This window comes from Chiloscyllium punctatum, chromosome 2, assembly GCF_047496795.1.
Source record: "Chiloscyllium punctatum isolate Juve2018m chromosome 2, sChiPun1.3, whole genome shotgun sequence".
In the NCBI taxonomy this organism is placed as follows: domain Eukaryota; kingdom Metazoa; phylum Chordata; class Chondrichthyes; order Orectolobiformes; family Hemiscylliidae; genus Chiloscyllium; species Chiloscyllium punctatum.
The window spans coordinates 60,514,939-60,533,364 of NC_092740.1; the positions used below are offsets into that span (position 1 = coordinate 60,514,939).

Sequence of the window (18,426 nt, forward strand, 5' to 3'; positions counted from 1 at the left end):
ATTGATCTAATTGTTTCAAATAATTTGCATTTTAAGATTTTAAAAGTTGGATGAATTTCATAATTATTATATCATAAATCATTAATATTGATTTTGAAGGATCAAATACTGAATGACTGCAAAACTAATGAGGAATTTAACATGTACAGTACATCAAGTTTAAACCACCAGAAAGCCTAGATAAATAAACAGCCACAAGGCTGACAAGAAATTTTAACCCTGCTGGCTGAAGGTAGAGGGAAACAAAACTATTGGATTTTTGCTTTATTCACTCGTGATGAGGTCAGTATTTACTGCTTTAAAAGTGATGGTCAGCTGTATTCTTGAACCAATGTAGTCTGCGCGTTGAAGATAATTCCAGTGTTATAAGGGGAAAATTCATGACCCGGTGTGATTATGAAATGGTGATATATCATAAATTATGAAAATGTGGCTTGGATTATTTTGCATATTGTGGTGTTCCCCCATGCATTCTTCCCAGGGGGCAGTGCTCATGGGATTGCTGTTGAAGAAAGAAAGCTTGGTGAGTTAGTAGAGTGCATTTTGTAGTTGCCTTACATAATAATCACGGTGCATGTCAGCAGTAAAGCAAGTTGATTATTTAAGGTGCCAGATGGGGTGCCAATCAAGCAGACGGCTTTCTCTTTGATTATACTGTTTCTTCAATGCTGTTGGAGCTGTACTCATCCAGGTGACTGTACAGCATTTCATCTCACTTTTGGCATGTGCGTTTTAGATAGTGGATAGATTTTGAGGAATGTTGTAACAATGACAGTCTGCAGGCTATGCAGAGTTAAGATCAGAACCACAGTCAAGATCTGAAATCAAGGTCAACAGTCTTCAAGTGAAACACCTACTACTTTACCAAAGAAAAGATGTTAATGAAAAATTGTTAAATATCCAGACTGTCTAAATTTGAGAGGAAATGGGATAATGGTACATGTAATTCTATAATGAATGTACTAATATTAGCTATAGAATAAAGAGTTTGGGGAATATCTTACATAAGGTAATGTGTTATGATCTCAGCTGATGTTACTTCTGACAGGACAGATCCCAGATAGAATCCCAGCCTAATAGCTCATAATTTTATTTGTTTTGATTTTAATGAATTGGTCTCCCACTGAAACATAAGCAGCAATTCTAAAGATACTGTTTTTTAACAATAAAATAGGTGTTTATTACAAAAGAAATAAAGATAAAATGGAATTATCTATTTATTATACAAACACACAGTAAAACTCCATTAATCCCAAAATAGTCCTTTATAATTGATAAGAAACAAAGTAGTTATTGTACAATAACTAAAACACTATTCTTCGTATAGTTCCTAAAAGCATAACATAATACACCAATATTCTTGAATCTAACAGTTTGGTAGGTTTAAGTCACTTGCAACTTCATTTTTTAGACTGGAACTATGATATCTTCTTCCTGGAGCTATAACATATCTGAGCTTCGATGTACTCAACCTAAATAAACACTTCCAGGTTTTTACCCCCAACACTTCTGGTCTGAGATTAATACTTACTTTTTGCTGTAAAATAATCTAATTCAGTAAATCTATCATCCCTTCTCAGGGATTCTGCCAAATGCAGCTATCCTGCTCCAAGGTCTTCTCAGGGGCCCAGACACAAAACTCTCTTAACTCTATTTGAGACCCCATTATTTACCATGCTAAGGCACAAACAATCTAAAATAAACAAAAATCTATTAGTGTATTAACCTGATCACTCTTTGGCCAGGCTTCAAAAGCTGTTTTCAAAAACAACCACCGTGATTATAGTAATACTTTAAAAAACTATTAACTTCAGACATACAGAAAAACCCATTGGTTGCTAACCAAAAGCCAGAACCAATCTCACCCTAAATACCATTAAAAGTTATGCACATAAATCCCACAGTTCAAAACACAAAGGTCCTGAAATAATTAATGTTGGACACAGCATTAAGCTCCACCCAATCATATGATGCCATGTATGCTCAGGTGGGGATAAGGTAGAACTCTCAGATCTAGTGGAATGCAAAACTATAACCACAAATCTCCCCATTTGTAATGATGTCTAAAAAAATACCATTGTAACTTTTAGCTAATTGCTATCACACACTAAACTGCATCTTAGTTAAGAAAAGAACCTCTTCTTTCTAAGGCTCACCTGTGATTGTTCCTGTACCATTGCAAACTAAGTAGAATCAGTCAAGCAAAGTGAAGGGTGGCAATATTCTTTCACTGACAAATATCACACCAGGTAGCATCCTCAATGATTTGAAGGTTTCCAAATCATAACTTAATCCAAATGTTTATGATGGGATGAAGCAAGAAGGTAGGTACCAACTCTGCTTCATCAGGAACAGAGAAATTGAAATTGCAATGATGGCATTTTCTATTTAAGGATTTGTTCAGTAGTCCTACTATTGCCTTATTGAGCTTGATGCCAATTTTGTTTGATAATAGTCCAATAAATTGCCTTGAGACGTTTTATTTCATTAAAGCTCTTATATAGATGAAATTTGTTTTTGAGAACCACAGTGATATTTTAACACTCCAATGATAAAAGTAACATAAAAATAATGCAGTTGGTTCTGATCTAACACAATAGTAACATTCTCGTGCAATGTTATGTTAAAAGAAAATCATGCAATAGTTGCGCCATTTAAGCCAATAGGGCCAGAATCGTGTTATAACCAATATAGGTAAGAAAAGTTCACATTCTACAGAGAATGGTCTAAATTCTTCAATCGCAGTAAAGCCAATTCATGTTGAAGAAACACATGTTATAGCAGAACTGACTGTACAGATCGTGAATTGGGACACTATTTCTAAAGCATGAACTTTTAAAACATGTTTTGGCTGTAACGCACATTGCCAACACTTTAAGCGCTGTTTTTAAAGCACGATTTTTCTATAATGCAAGGTGGCATAAGAACACAACCATTGTGTTATAGAATAACTACTTGTACATATAAAAAGTATGGAGTGTTCATTAAAATTTTCCTGTTATGATATCGTCAATAAATTGGATTATGTATCTTCAAAGCGGCCATTCAGTGACAGCTAGTATGTTAATTAAGTAAATATTCAGATGATGTATTTCATAGATTTGCAAAGTACTGTTTACTTAGGAAAAATGGAGTCCAACCTAGAATCCAGATTGGGGAAGATTCAAACACTGCAGATTAATTTATTTCTTGTTTACAAAGGAGTTTGACAAGATACTTCACTCAGTCTACAAGGAAAGACTCCAATCAGTCTCAAATCAAGATCAGTATTGCATAGTTTAGTTAGGAAGCCCTAAATGAATTATAGTATGCTGTCAATGGGATGTAAAGTAGGGAACCTTTCCATGGACATGGGATATTAGCACGATCGGTTAGTTCAGCACATGCTTTGTAAGAAGTTTTGTATCAAACAGTTCAGCATATTCATAAACAATTGCCGGATATTCCACCACACATCATTCACAAAGCAACCAGCACTGAACTATATCCATATCAATAGTTTGGAAACTTATACAATGCATATGAAGATTCAAATATGAATGAAATTGAAACTTGAGTTGTTGCATTTTTGTGTCATAAATGATGTCATTGTCAAAATCTGGTTCTGCTTCACTGCACATGCTTGTGTGGTGATAAAATCAGAACACAGCAGCACATTTCTATTAGCTAATAAACTGGAAATGCTCATCTGGATTATAAAATGCACTCAATTATATGTATTCTGACTGTACTATTCTAAAATATCAATAAAATGTGGTGCAAGCAGTGTTTAGCTATTTTGGCTTATTGACCTCCACATCATGTTGTTTGTCAGTGTTCAGTATGTTTACATTCCATTGGAGTGAACTTACTCTTAATTAACTAAGTAAAGTCCATCTCATGCTATTATTTTTACCTTTCAAATTCCATGAAAAAAAGAGCCAAAAATGTCAAAATTATTTTGGCATTAATTAAACACAGAAATACTAAATGCATTCCCAATACAATGTAGCAGTTTGGGTTAATGTGTCATGATTTGCTGTCAAAATAGTGGTGAGGCTAATGGAGTTCACCATTATTCATGAACAAACGGTATAGCAATCTCAGGTGTACTGCATTATGTGCAGTTAAAGTTAAATATCCATATGTTCTTGTTCATATTGCATTGCTGTGACACATTAACTTGGTATTAAACAGCATCTTTTTATACTGACCCACCACTGAAATGTACTAAACAGATTGAAACTGCTGCACGTGTGGAATAGATTTGAGTGAAACATGCCACTGAGAGTTAAGCCTTGTCCATTTCAATCTAAGCAGTCTTTTAATATTATGCTAATTATTAATTACCTAAAAGACAGTTTCCCTAACAGTGAAAAATAACTTTTACAAATGTGGCATTTCATTTAATCAGATGGTAATTGTTGGAAACTTTAAAAACATAATTTGAAAAAAAAGTCTCTCTTTTCTCTCTCTTTTTGGTCTTTTTGCACTTCATTTGGCATAATTCATCCAATCTAACTTATACTTCCTTCTCAGTTATTGCGCTGTTAATTTCACAATACTATATGCAAATCCTAGAAAAATGGATAGCAATCATGGTCAAATATGTTCACATCTCTATGGTCACCTTTCTAAAATAATATCATTGCTACATGACCCATGGGCTTCATTCACCTAAGGTCAGAAGTAGGAAGAAAGAATTTGTTGAAGGAGAGCTAATGCTGAATGATGGAAGTAGGAAGTATGGTGTCAGCCTGACTTGTGCTGGAAAGAGGGATTATCCAGAGAAGATCAATGTCAGGAGAGTATAAGTGAAGCATAATTAAGTCCCAAGGCACAAGAATAACTGTGGGAAGTGCAAGGGTGATACAATGAGGGCTGAACAAGATGGATGACCATTTGAGGGTTTCAGTGTGGGAGTCGGGATAGACATTTGCTACATGCAAATGTCAGAGAGGCAATGTTAGAGGTGGCTGTCATCATTCACATATTCCAGTTCCTTCAGGAAACCCTTCTGTCCATATGGATTGTGAAGCAATAAAATTTCAATAGCATTGGAATTTGTCATGACATTGCTTTGCCATGCTTTGCCACTTAGTTCCACAGGGTTATTTGCTGAATATTAGTTGGCCACTTACAAGTGTATAAGCAAAGTCACCAATTGCTTGGATAGAAGAACAAGTGAATTTTTAAGGTTCATAATAAACCCAGAGAGCAATGCTGCCAGAGTTGTAGGATTTTCTCCCGTCAGTGAAATGGCATAAGGGGACATGTGGTGCTGAGAGTTCCCTGGAATCAACCAACTGCATTCATAATGTTTACACTTCACTGAATATATGCCTTGTCTGCGATTACCAGAAACAAATCTTTCAGGTGTGTGCATGTTAACCTAGTTCAAATAGGATATCAAGAAGTCGCACATGTTTAAACAGCTTTAAATGGCTTTGTTTCCCACTTCAAGACAGGATATGTGCCAGAACTTCTTCTGTAGCCTCTTCTGCTCTGCTCCTTTGTTAAAAATTCATTTGTGGGATGTAGGTATCACAGGGTGGGCCAGTATTTATTGCTCATTCCTCGTATATGTTGATGGTTAATACTGGAATAAGGGAGGGGAACTGAAAGTGGGTGGTGGGTTCCTTCCCTCACACTGCCTCCCTGTCAGCATAATGAATCAAACGTTGGCATGTCAATTTGCCATTACCCGGATAGCAGTCAATTCGTGACACGAGGTGTTCTGTGTGCCTAATCAGATGTCTGGCTTACCAGGTCTGGAGTGAGAAGGTTTAGGGTGTGAACTGGATGTGTGGTACAGTCGACAGTGAAGAAGATTATCGAAGATTACGAAGGGATCTTGATCAATGGGCTGAGGAGTGGCAGATAGCATTTAATTTGGATAAATGTGAGGTATTGGATTTTGGTAAACAAACAAGGGCAGGACTTATACAGTTAATGGTGCCCTGGGTAGTATTGTCAAACAGAGAGACCAGAGGTTCAGGTACATAGTTATTTGAAAGTTGCAACAGGGATAGATAGGGTGGTTAAGAGGTGTTTAGCATGCTTGCCTTCATTGTTCAGACCATTGAGCATAGGAGTTGGGATGTCACGTTGAGGTTGTACAGGAAGTTGGTGAGGCAACTTTTGGAGTACTGTGTACACAGATTTATTGGAAGAAATTATTACTTTGAAGAAGGTTCAGAAAAGATTCAACAGGGTTATACCAGGACTGGAGGTCTGAGTTATAAAGAAAGGCCAGATAGGCTGGGACCTTTTTGACTGGAGCGTACGAGGCTGAGGGGTGATGTTATAGAGGTTTATAAAATCATGAGGGGCATAGATAGGGTGAATAGCAAAGGTCTTTTTCCTAGGGTGGGTTAGTTCAAAACTAGAGAGCATATTTTTAAAGTGAGAGGAGAAAGATTTAAAAGGAACCTGAGGGGCAACTTTTCTATACACGGTGGTTCATGTATGGACTGAACTGCCAGAGGAAGTGGTAGATGCAGGTACAGTTAGAAAATTTAAAAGAGATTAAGACATATACATGAATAGGAAAGGTTTAGAAGAATAGGCAAGTGGGACTAGTTTAGTTTGGGAATGGATCAAAGGATCTGTTTCCGTGCTGTATGACTCTATGACTATCAATCTAAGCCTCTGTAACCTCATTCTACTTATTTCTTGTAGCAGTCTAAAAATAGTGGAAAAATAAAGAGTACAAACATACCAATATTGCCACCTTTACCTGCCTACTCTCCTGCTACATGTAACCATGGTCCCATTTGCAGGTCTTTTCATCTGCTCCCTTCTCACAGAATGTAAATCACTCCCTAACTTTTTCATGTTTGACAACTGAAAAATGGATTGGTCAATGAAAAGTTGCATTCAATTCAATTATTAACAGGCTCAACAGTTTGTTATTTCAAATTGTTGGTGGGATTTCAATTCTCAGCCTTGCTTGATTACGTTATATTGGTGCCCTGATATTTTGTATGAATCTGGTGGGAAGGGCCTGCCTGACTTGTAGCCATAAAATCCAGCCCATCAAGCTGCTAATTTGTATGGCACAGAGGTGGCGTGTTAAACTATCAATGCCACACTGACTCATTTGTAGAGCAGTTTCTTCCACCACCACCACCACCACTACACTCTCTTGCTCTTTCCTGATTATACTTTTGCATTGTATTCTTAAATATCAATCAGAATTTGAAAAACCTTTTTAAAAAGTCAGCATTGTTGGGCTCAAACACAATGTTGAGTGAACCCTTTAAAACCTTTGAGATGAATTGTTCAGTGACTTAGAAATAAAGATAGTAGAGAGAAGAAATCCAATGGGCTGTTGCCTAGCAATAAGGTGTCCAATGGCACAGTGAGTCAGAGACAGAAACAAGTTATTTTAGAAAGAGAGAACCATTCAGATTGTCAGTGAGTGTGCATGTTCTTTCAGAAAGAGATACAATTTGGGAAGAGAGAAAAAGCCTATAATATCAGCAGTAAAGTTAAGCAGTTTCCAAAACAGAGCAGAAGGAAAGAAAACCTGAATGGTGTAATGCTAGTCAGTGAATAAGTCCAAACACATAAAGCTGTGGAAGGGAAGTTTATGGAGCCCATGTTAAGTAATAGGTGAGCTCTGTTAATTGTTTGTTTACGGGCCTCAGGAAGAGACAATAAAATAAAAGCAGAAATACTGAAAGGAAACCAAGAGGCCATGCTCACTTAATAAGAAACATTAAAGTGAAAAGAGGAGACTTCACTTCATTGTATCTGTACAATTACATTTTAGGGTAAAAGGGGTGAAATGTATGGCTGATATTTGTCTCAAGACTATTTCAATTAATTGTTATGAAGTGTAATATAGTTAACATTTGTTTTGGTTTTTAGTGTGTCATAAATTGCTATGTTCTTGTGTTAAAAATACACTGACAGACAAATAAGTTCAGTGACTAAACACCATGATATACAAATTGTAAAAAAAAAATTTTTGATCAAGCAACCCAAGTTTCTAATGGGATCTGACTTGTCCAGTATTACCATTAACTAAGTTCACAACATAAGCAATAAAAGTTTAGCCAGTGACATGGACATCTCATGAATGAATAAAATAAAACGGAATCACAAAAATTAATACTATACTTTCAGCTCTTTCACACTTAGTGTGTTTGCCATGAATATTGTCAAAATGTAAGTGAAAAATATAATATGACTGAAGATATCAACTGTCACCACAACAGACTGAAATCCACGTGATAACATAACTATAAATGTAGTTTTCTGCCATATAATGCCCAAGCTAAATAGTTAGGAATTTCTTCTGGTATATTAATAGACTTGTGTTAAATTGTGTAAATATCAATGTCAAATCTTTAATTAAAGGCATTTAATACTGCACATATTTGTATTGATTTGCTTAACTGAATGAGTACAAGCCATGGACAAATAGTTATATAATCCATTCTACCTCGCCACTCGTCAGGTACTACTAACATGTATGCTAAAGCTCATGGGAACAGTTCAATTTGCAGATTAATAACTGAGATTGCTCTTGGTACATGTCTTTTAAGGTCGCTGTGAAAAATCAGAGAATAATTTTATTGTGGTCAAAAAATGTACCTCTTTTGAGATTTTCTGTTCCTCTTCAATGTATTTCTCTTCTTTGGGAGTGATTGTTCTGATGCTTGCTCTTACCTGCACAGTATCACATACAACAAAAAAAATGCTTCATTCACAGTGTAAAATATTTCCCATGGTATCTCATGACTGAGATAACAATTGCAGAACTCTACACAAAAATTAAGTGTAACATAAAAACTCTCATACAGAATTACTAAAGAGATTCATTCGATCAAAAAGAACATCTTAGGCAGTAGGAAAAGCCGAAGTTAAGACTTACAACGTTAAAAATCACATCCATTTCAAGATAGATGACCCCCTTTGTTGCCCCTGTCAGATTCTTGTTTTTCAAGACGTAGGCTTTCTGTTCACCATTTTGAATCTGTGGGAAAAGGACATGACAGCCGTCTGTCTCTCAGTCTCTGCTGAATACACTCCCCCAGCAACCTTTGACCCCCAGCTGCTGAAACTGACAGAGAACCCAAAACAACTGTGGCAACTCTGACAAGTACCTGTTCATTACCAGCACCAAGTCTGTCAAAAAAATTAACTATCGTGGGATTCAATGTGGTTGTGGATTGGGCATGCTAGAATTTTAGTGTTATTACTACAAATCTTGCTTGAGAAATGACAGACATATAGTGTGGAATTTTATTAAGTAGGAAAAATGAACAATGTGTCAGACAGATAAGACTTACATTTAGCAAAGGTATGGCAACTTTGCCCAGGAAATCTGCACTCCGATCCCGGTCCTCATCATAAACTGTCACTTCCAGAACTGAATGAATATCCTTAATATTGCTAAATCGGGGGAAGAGGAACAGAAGGAAATAGATAAGTGCAAATATATAAGAAATAATATTTGAACTTCATAAAAGGATTTATAAGCAGACAGAAAAGGAACAAAAAACAATGTGTGAAAAGGCATATGTAGAAAGATTAGAAAGAACAAATTTTACGCAATATTTAATACAGTGTTAGCAATAACCAGAAAAAAATCACAAATGTTAAGTGAAAGATATTCACATCACAATTGAGAGACATGATATAGCAGATTGCAATTAAATGGTGCCTATAATGTAGTACTGTTCTCAGGTGGTGGGTGCCAAAGGGCAGTGGCATTGTGAAAAAAAGATAAAAGGAATAAACACTGAACCATTGGATGATAATTAAGATAGGTGTCAGGAAACATTGTTTGAAAGCTTGGGTTTGTTCAAAGGTTCAACTAGTCTCCAAACTGAGCAAATGAAACAATGAGAGGCAAGTTATTTATAGTGGATTGGGAAAATACATTAAAAGATTTGATAGTAGACAGGAAATCGCTTGTACTTAAAAGAACGGTGCCCTCCTTTCTATCTATACAAGATCAACAAGAAGTTCATCAAAGGTAAAAATATCCAAAGGGAAAGATAAATTTACCATTGTTGACAAAATAAGCTAAAGGTTTCTTTAGATTAATGGAAGTGGCTATAAAAATGCTAGAAATAAAGGCAGGCCTGGAGTTTGGGAGCAATTAACAACTCAGAAAAGGAGACATAAAGACATAGAAAATAGAAGCAGAGTAGGCTGTTTGGTCCTTCAGGCCTACCCTATCATTCATTATGATTATGGCTGCTATCCAACTCAATAGTCTGTTCCTGCTTTCCCTCCATATTCTTTAACCCCTTTTGCCTTGAGTGCTATATCCAACTCCTTTGTGAAATCATACCATGTGTTGTCCTTGACTGTTTTCCATGATAGTGAATTCCCCAGACAAGAGCAGAAATTCCACAGGCAAGGAATAGCAAGAAATTGACTAGAAAATGGAAAAGATAATATGAATGCAAAATAGTGAGAAGCATGAAGGAGGACTATAAAGGCTTCTATCGATAAGCAAAAGGAAAGATATTTGCAAAGATACATAAAGGCCCATTACAGATGGGGACAGGAGAAAAGAGAAATGTCAGATAACCTAAAGAGTTACTTCTTAAATTATTTCAGAAGATACAGAAAATCTCCCAGAAGTACTCAGTGACCAAGAGACTTATGTAAATGAAGTGTTGACAAACTGTGGTACTTGAAAAATAAGCTGGATTGATAGAATCCCTAGACCAGGTGAGCTTCGTGACAGAGTGTTGAAAAGAGTAGTGGATGCATTGGTGGTTATCTTTATAATTCAATAAACTCTAGAAAGATTTCTGTTCACTGAGAAGTGGCAAATGTAACCTTACTATTTAAGAAAAAAAGGATGAGGCTGAGTGGGAGAATGGCGAACTACAGACCTGTTAGCTTTATGTCCATAGCTAGAAAATGCTAAAATCTATTATAAAGTTGGTGTTAACTCAATATTTTTTAAAAATGTCAAATTTGGTCAAAGTCAATATGAACATATGAAAATAAAATGATGTTTAAAAACCTGTTGGAGTTTTTTGAGCATATCACTTCTGGCATTGTCAAAGGAGACACACAACGGATTTTCAGAAAGATTTTGATAAGGTCTGACAAAGGAGGTTAGTAAATAAAACTATAGCAAATGAGATTGAGGAAAATATGTGAGTATAGATTGAGAATTGGTTAATAGACAGAAAACAGAGCGTAAGAACAAACAGATCATTCTAAGGCTAGCAGGCTGTTACTAATGGGGTACCACAAATATCAGTGCTACATCCAGAGTGTTAATAGTGCATATAAATGATTTGGATATGCAGTTGATTTGTAATATATCTAAATTTGTTGTTGCCATCGAAGATCATACAGATACCGTGACCTTCCCTAGCACAATCTGTTTGTACATTCAAGCATGGTGCCAAGGTATACAGGTAGCTTGAGTAGTCAAATTGCCACCTCTAATAAAGGCAATTTTCTGTGGATGATGGAAATATGAAACAAACAGAGAACACTGAGAAACTCATAAAGTCTGGCAGCAACGAGAAAGAAACAGAATTCATGATTCAGATCTGGTATGACTCTTAGCTGACAAGGATAGTCAGCCAATGAGAGGCTGGCAGCGCTTCAGACTGCCAAGGGTTATGGTCACAGCTGGGACTCCAGGAGGCCGAGCACAAAGATTAGTAATGGAGGCCCAAAGGGGAAGGTAAAATGGGGAAGGGGGAGGAAGGTCAGCTGCACAGTCTCCGGTGAGGTGCAGGTGGGTGCAATGTAAATCTTTGCAAGTCTCTATCCAAGAGGTTGTGGGAGCCCAGTCTGTCAATATGTTTACTCAACCTGCAGGCTCCTACTGCAGGAACAATAACTGTGGTAGGAAGAGGTCCTTACATATTCATTAGTATGCCATTAGAGTCTCAGCTGGCACTCTGCCCTCAAATGTCCCCACCCTGATGTAACCAGGTGATGTTGAGAAAGCTTTGGGCTCTCCATTCCATGCTTTCTCATCTGATTAAATGCTGCACTACTTCCGAACTGGAATAAAGACATATAGAACATAGAACATTACAGCACGGAGCTGACATTTCAGATTGACAGTCTTATTTTATTTTCCTGGCCGTTTTAAAGCTTTGAATTTTATTTTCCACAACTTTTTAGCAGAAACTCTGACTGGTGGTTACAAAATGCAACTACTTTGTTTTGAACCTATCCTCCTTCCATTACTGTTAGACACCATCTTCCACATCATGCCCTTCCAATCTTAAAAAATAGGAGCACGAGGCGATCATTCACCATTCAAAGCAATCAAATCTGATCATCAACTTCAATACCTTTCTCCCCACACTACTTCAATACCCCTTTACATCACTGGTATTTAGAAATCTGTTAATCTCTACTATAAACATACTCAACAACTGAGTTTCCACAGCCCTCTGGGATATTCAACTCCAAAGATTCACAACCCTTTGAGTGAACAAATGTTCCTTATCTTGGCCTGAACTGCCTTCCCCCTTATCTTGAAAATTCATCCTGAAGCTATAGTTTCAGGGGAAGTATCTTACTTGCATCTATCCTGTCCATCCTTTCATGTATTTTGTACATTTTAATGAGAACACTTCTCATTCTTCAAAATTCTATAAAATGAAGAGCAAAAGAAACAAAGACGACATGAAGAAGACGTTTTCCTGCAGTGTGCGGTTCCCATCTAGAGTACATTGTCTTAAAATTCAGTGGAGACAGGTTTAATTGTGGCTTTGAAAAGAGAATTGGATAATTCTCTAAAAGAACAAAAAGGGTATAGAAGTGGGACTTAGTTGCTGTTATGGAGAAATGGCAATGAGCACAATGGTCCGACTCATGATTCCAATTGTTCTTCATAGGAAATTGCATCCTTGGAACAGGTCGCAGTAAACCTTTATGCACTCCCCTCTGTGGCAATAAGATCCTTCTGAAGCTAAGAGGGGCAATACTGTACACAGTACTCCAGGCTTGATTTAACTAAGGTTCTATACAATTGGAACAAAACTTTGCCACTCCTATACTCAAATCCTCTTCCCCATTCCTCTAGCAAGGCCTACCATTTCTTCGGTACAAACTTCGGTATGACAGTCAGAGACAAGACTTTAAAATAAGGGCTTCATGACCTTGCCATTCAGCAACTTATGAAAATATTGTGCACTCAGTTGCTAGATTAATCAATTTTTGGTTACCCGACCTTTTAGTTGGCTTGTTGTCTTATTGAAAAGTTTCAAAGGATCATTCTTACAGTTGAGTGATGATTGACTCCTTTTGGTTAATCTTGCTAATTAAAGTTGCACTCACATCTTTTGTAAACAAAACTATAAAAAGATATCTTTAAGCTTTCTTTCAAACACAGTCAAAGGTATTGCCCTAAAGATACTTTAAAGTTGAAATCATTTAGGATACAACTATAATGAATGAGAAAGCAAATGGGGATGCAGATGAGTTGTGTCAATATCTAAAGCCACAGCTGTTCCAGCACCACAGGTACTGAAAGCTGTCACAGTAAACACACTTGGCAGACTTAGTACAGCTGGCATGGCTAGAACAGTGAGCACATCTGTCACAATCAGTAAACTTGACACAGACAAAATAGTTGGTCTGTCTGGTACAATGGGAAATATATAGGATCATTAGCAAATATGACTCCTAAGTAGATTGAAAAGCTGGCACACAAAGTGAAGGACAATGCTCTGAGAGCCATTTCATCTGGATGGACTGGCACAATCTGAACAGGTGGTTCGGCAAGTTTATTTATTAAAATAGGTTAAAAAAAACTGTTAATCTTGCTTTGCTGGCATGTGAGATTATCTGATTCAGTGAATATAAGTAATCTTGCCTCACAGTAACATTTAAAGCAACTTCAAACCCTGGTTTAAAATCAGACAGAATGCTGCAATACATGCCTTTATCTAACTTGAAGAGTTACATTTGACTGTACATCACATATTTTTGGACTGCTACTTTATCACCCACTTGTTTTAAAATTATTGATATGTTTTTTTCTACAGAGAGAATGCAGAAAAGATTTTTGAGAATAGCTTGAAGAATGTGACACTTCAGTTATGTGGACAGCGTAAAGAAGCTGGCGCTGTTCTGCTTGGAGGAGAGATATCTGATGAGAGTTTTTTTAATTAAGTGAATTTTAGACACAGTGCATAAAGACAAACTACTCCTGTTTGTGGAAAGGTTTCGATGTGTGAGCCACCGGTTCAAGTTGAATAGCAAAAGAAACAAAGGCGACATGAAGAAGACGTTTTCCTGCAGTGTGCGGTTCCCATCTGGAGTACATTGTCTTAAAGTTCAGTGGAGACAGGTTTAATTGTGGCTTTGAAAAGAGAATTGGATAATTCTCTAAAAGGACAAAAAGAGTATAGAAGTGGGACTTAGTTGCTGTTATGGAGAAATGGCAATGAGCACAATAGTCCGAATTACTGCATTCTATCCGATAATCATTTTATGACTCTATGATCAAAGTAAATAAGTTTGAACATTTCTATTAAAAGTCTCTTATATTTCTTCAAATATCTTCCTATCAGTTGCTGCTGCTAGTGTTATTTAAATTCCAAAATTGCTTTCATTTTCCTCTTTCATGTGAAAGTGTTGATTTAGAATGGGTTAATGTTCCACATACATTGTCCATCTTTTTATTTGCTGACAAATAAGCAATCTCCACGTGAGGCTAGATAGTGAGTCTGTTGGCAGACTATCCAATGGTGGAAACCATGGACAGAATCTATTGGGACCCAAACAACATGGATTATGCTGCAGAATCTGGGAGAGTAGCATGATATTCAAACGAGGTCTTTCTCAACATAAGGAGCAACTCACTGTATTTTCAAACAGCATTCTGGACATGGCGACATGCATTTTTGTGCTGCCCTAGTGCAAATCTCACTAACAGAATTATTCTACATTGTTAGCCTTATTAACTGCAGATCTCATTTAATTCACATGCAGCTTCCTCTCCTACCACTGGCCATGAGGTAACTAGACATCAAAGATTCCTGACACGAAAGAATACCTGGTGACCTCATATCACTGCTTGCCTATCTGGGCACTCTTGTTGATACCCAGCAACAATCTCTAAGGGCACTCTTCAGGGCACCGTTTACAAGGTACCCATATCCATGAACCCCTGCATCTGCCAGCCTCCCAGGACCCTCATGACACTTTTCAATCTGCTTCCAGGATGCTTTTACATTTTAAAGCTGGATTTACAGCAGTGATTTGCTGCTGCAAGGACACTTTGCATGCAGGATCAAGCATCCAGATCATGAATTGAATCAGGCTGAATCAGGCTCTCTTAGTGCTCATTCACCTTGTGTCTACCTGGATTTTAACAAGATCCATTCCTTGCCATGTCTTGCTTTTGAGCACTTTTCCCCCTTAGCTAGAGATACCAGGCTGACATTACTTCTGTTGTGCCTTGCTGTTCAGTGCAGACACAAATCAAGGCAGCTTGTCATGTTTGTTAGCAGTCTTCAGCCAAGTCAACAGAGACAGTTTCAGTCAGGGGTCCTGTAACAAGAGTAGTCTCTGGTATCAGTCCAGAGGCCTGAGCAGGGTCAGTCAGCCACTTGGGAAGGTCAGGCTCAGGCTCCTCTTCCCGTAGGGGGCAGGACGCACATCACCCTTCTTAGCTCATTCATTTGGGGTACGCAGGCATCATCGATGGGGCCAGCATTTAATGCCTATCTGTAGCTGCCCTTGAAAATATGGCTATGAGGTGGCTTCTTGAACTACTGCAGTCCTTTTGTTCTAGCTATTTCCTATGGATCAGAAACAAAGTTCCAGGTTTTGACTCTGCAACACTGAATGATTGGTAATATATTTCCTAGTAAAGATGGTGCACAATTTGGAAGGGAACTTGGAGGGTGACATTCCCGTGTATCTGTTGACCTTTTCCTTCTGCCCTATTGTGGATAGTTTCTCCGGGAATTGAAGAAAGGGGGGAATTAAGTGATTTGAAAGTGGATATCAGAACTATTTGTGCTGGTGGAGGTAAGTTGTCTGTACTAAGTGAGTAGACAGCACAGAAGGCATGCAGGATTGGTGATATTGGATGGGTGAGAGCAAGTGAGGAAAAATGTTAGATGCAATAGTGAGAGTGGCAGAGCATGAGCATTGGCCAGAGATGTGTGGAGTAGGAGTGATCGAGTGAGTTTGAGTTAGCAGAGAGATGATGTTGGTTTTTACCTGGTGGAGTGGAGAAAGTCATTTATGACCTTTACACGTTGCTGGGCATCCCAACATGCTGAGGCTGTACCGACATGTGTGGCAACCTCTGGCAAGGTCAGATGTCATGTCATGTCATGTTGGAAGGTTGTGGCCTTCTCTGCATCACCCTGCCACAAAGTGGGGGTCAATTTCTTACCCTGCCATGTTCAGAGCAAATATCAGCCAACATGCAGGGGTGCTCTGGACTAACAGTGCCTGTCTGGGTGGCCAATGGCTTTTTAATAAATGGTGCTGATGCCAGAGATGATGGTTAATACCAGGATATCCTGTACAGTGAGTCCTGCTGGCTACACTGAATGGTGGAATCAGGCTAACATCAGATGACAAGTAGCTAGCTAATGGTAGGTAGCTAAAAAAATGAGTTTTGGATGAAAGAGTAAGAAATTTCTTTGGGCCTCATGATCCTTCATGATCCAACAAAGTTGACATTGAGTCAAAGTATGACAAGAATCAGTTATGTATGTTGGGCATTATATCACTTACAACATTATTCTGTAATTTCTTCAATGCTCAATCTCTATTGGTATGGCATTCCCATTAACAGTTAATAGAGTATGTGAAGTTTCCTCTTTTTGACATTGGATGCTTTGCTGAAAAATCTACAATTCAGAATTTTGGAATTTGAGCATTCCTACACTCCAAAAGTAGAAAACAATTGCTGAAGTTAAACAAGTAATAACTCTTGGGACCCAACAGAAAAACAAGTCTATAGTCTGAAATAAAAACATAAAGGGCTGTAGAAATTCAGATGGTTATCAGCCTTGTTGCAGGATAGTGAAGATGGTGGTAGAGGTGTAGGATGGAAAAATGGAGGTGTAGGATGGAGTAGCAAGACCAGTCTAGTGAGGGAGGTTAACACCATTCCATGCATCAAAGAGCAGGAACCCAGATGGTGGTGATACCTGCTTTGCGTTAGAGTTCAAGACATCTGGTAGCTATTACTTGCCTGCAGGACGACATGGATTGGGACATGAGTCCAAAAGGTAAGAATGACAAGACAGTAGAAAACAGTGAAGAGGTTGCTGTGGGTTAGTTAATTGTGGTATTAGCACATAGAGTCAGATGAACTAAGTTCAAGAAGCCAAGATATGAAAATAGTTTGCGTAAAAATGAGAAATGAGAAATGATAAAGGCAAGAAGTCACTTGTGGGAATGGTGTATCGGTACCCTAGCAGAAACCACATTGGTTAGTTGAAGTGTAAATAAATAAATAATGAGAGCTACTCAAAAAGGTGCAGTGATAATCATGGGAGATTTAAATTTACATACCGATTAGAAAAATCAGATGAGCAAAGTTAACACTTGCATGAGCAAAGGGGCCTAATACCTGATTTAAGCATAGGTCCTGAATGCCTAATCTGTTACTTTTTTCAATGTGGTGCTTCTGGCCTGCCTGCCATATTAGAGACTTAGGTGTCGATTCAGCATCTAAAAAAACAATGCAGCTGCATCTAATGGCTTTGCCTCTGGGATGTTTAACACAGTACTTAATGAAGTGCTTCAATCTTTGCTTTCAACATTATTTGCATTTTTCACTGTTTGTCTATCTTTATACCATAGATTTCAGTGCTACTGAGAGCTTGAATCAGTTTTAAACAACCTAACCATAATGGGCATCCCTTTAGGAAATCCTCTTACTCTTTGTATTCAGAGGATGAGATAGAATTGCAATGATTAAAGGTAGAAGAGTCAACAATTAATTCAAAAGTCCAGCTATGGAAAATATTTTGGTTTAATAAATACCACGACATATCCATTCATAAACAGCTCCTAACTACAATAAGCTGATCTTACACAAGATTACAGAAGGAGAAATAAATGAAGTAGTTAGATTTTGGATGTTAGTGAATAGCTCTTGGAATTTAGGTGGCCCATATATATTATGGTATATAGATTATAGATTATACATATACATCAAATACACTGAAGCATGAGGCAATATTTCATTTGGTTCTGAATCCTATTCATGGCTCTTATGCTCAGTTCTGTGGCCCTCATAACACAGTTGGGTAGGCTGAAGTTGAGTAGTTTTTTCCAATTTGAACTGTGCCATGAAGCAGTAAAAATATTAATAGAGAATCTGCTCCTTGAAATCTGCTGCTGCATGGGATATCCTGTCCCCATGTCTCCTATGCTGGGTCCAGTCCCCAAGTTTTTGCAAAGGCCAAGACTGCACTGCAAGTAGAATTTAATCTCGTGATCTGACAGCTCTAGTAC

At 37.6% G+C, this 18,426-nt stretch overlaps 1 protein-coding gene across 5 annotated transcripts in view; it reads right to left on the reverse strand.

Annotated features, from left to right (window-relative positions):
- Positions 1–18,426, reverse strand: part of mctp1a (multiple C2 domains, transmembrane 1a) — a 631,196-nt gene that overhangs the window by 202,245 nt on the left and 410,525 nt on the right. For all 5 annotated transcript variants that reach the window (XM_072583109.1, XM_072583115.1, XM_072583100.1 and 2 more), the window contains 3 exons: positions 9,282–9,384; positions 8,864–8,965; positions 8,584–8,658 (listed from right to left, as the gene is read on the reverse strand). In XM_072583109.1, coding sequence (XP_072439210.1) covers positions 8,584–8,658; positions 8,864–8,965; positions 9,282–9,384 — 280 coding nt within the window. The remainder of the gene's footprint in view (positions 1–8,583; positions 8,659–8,863; positions 8,966–9,281; positions 9,385–18,426) is intronic.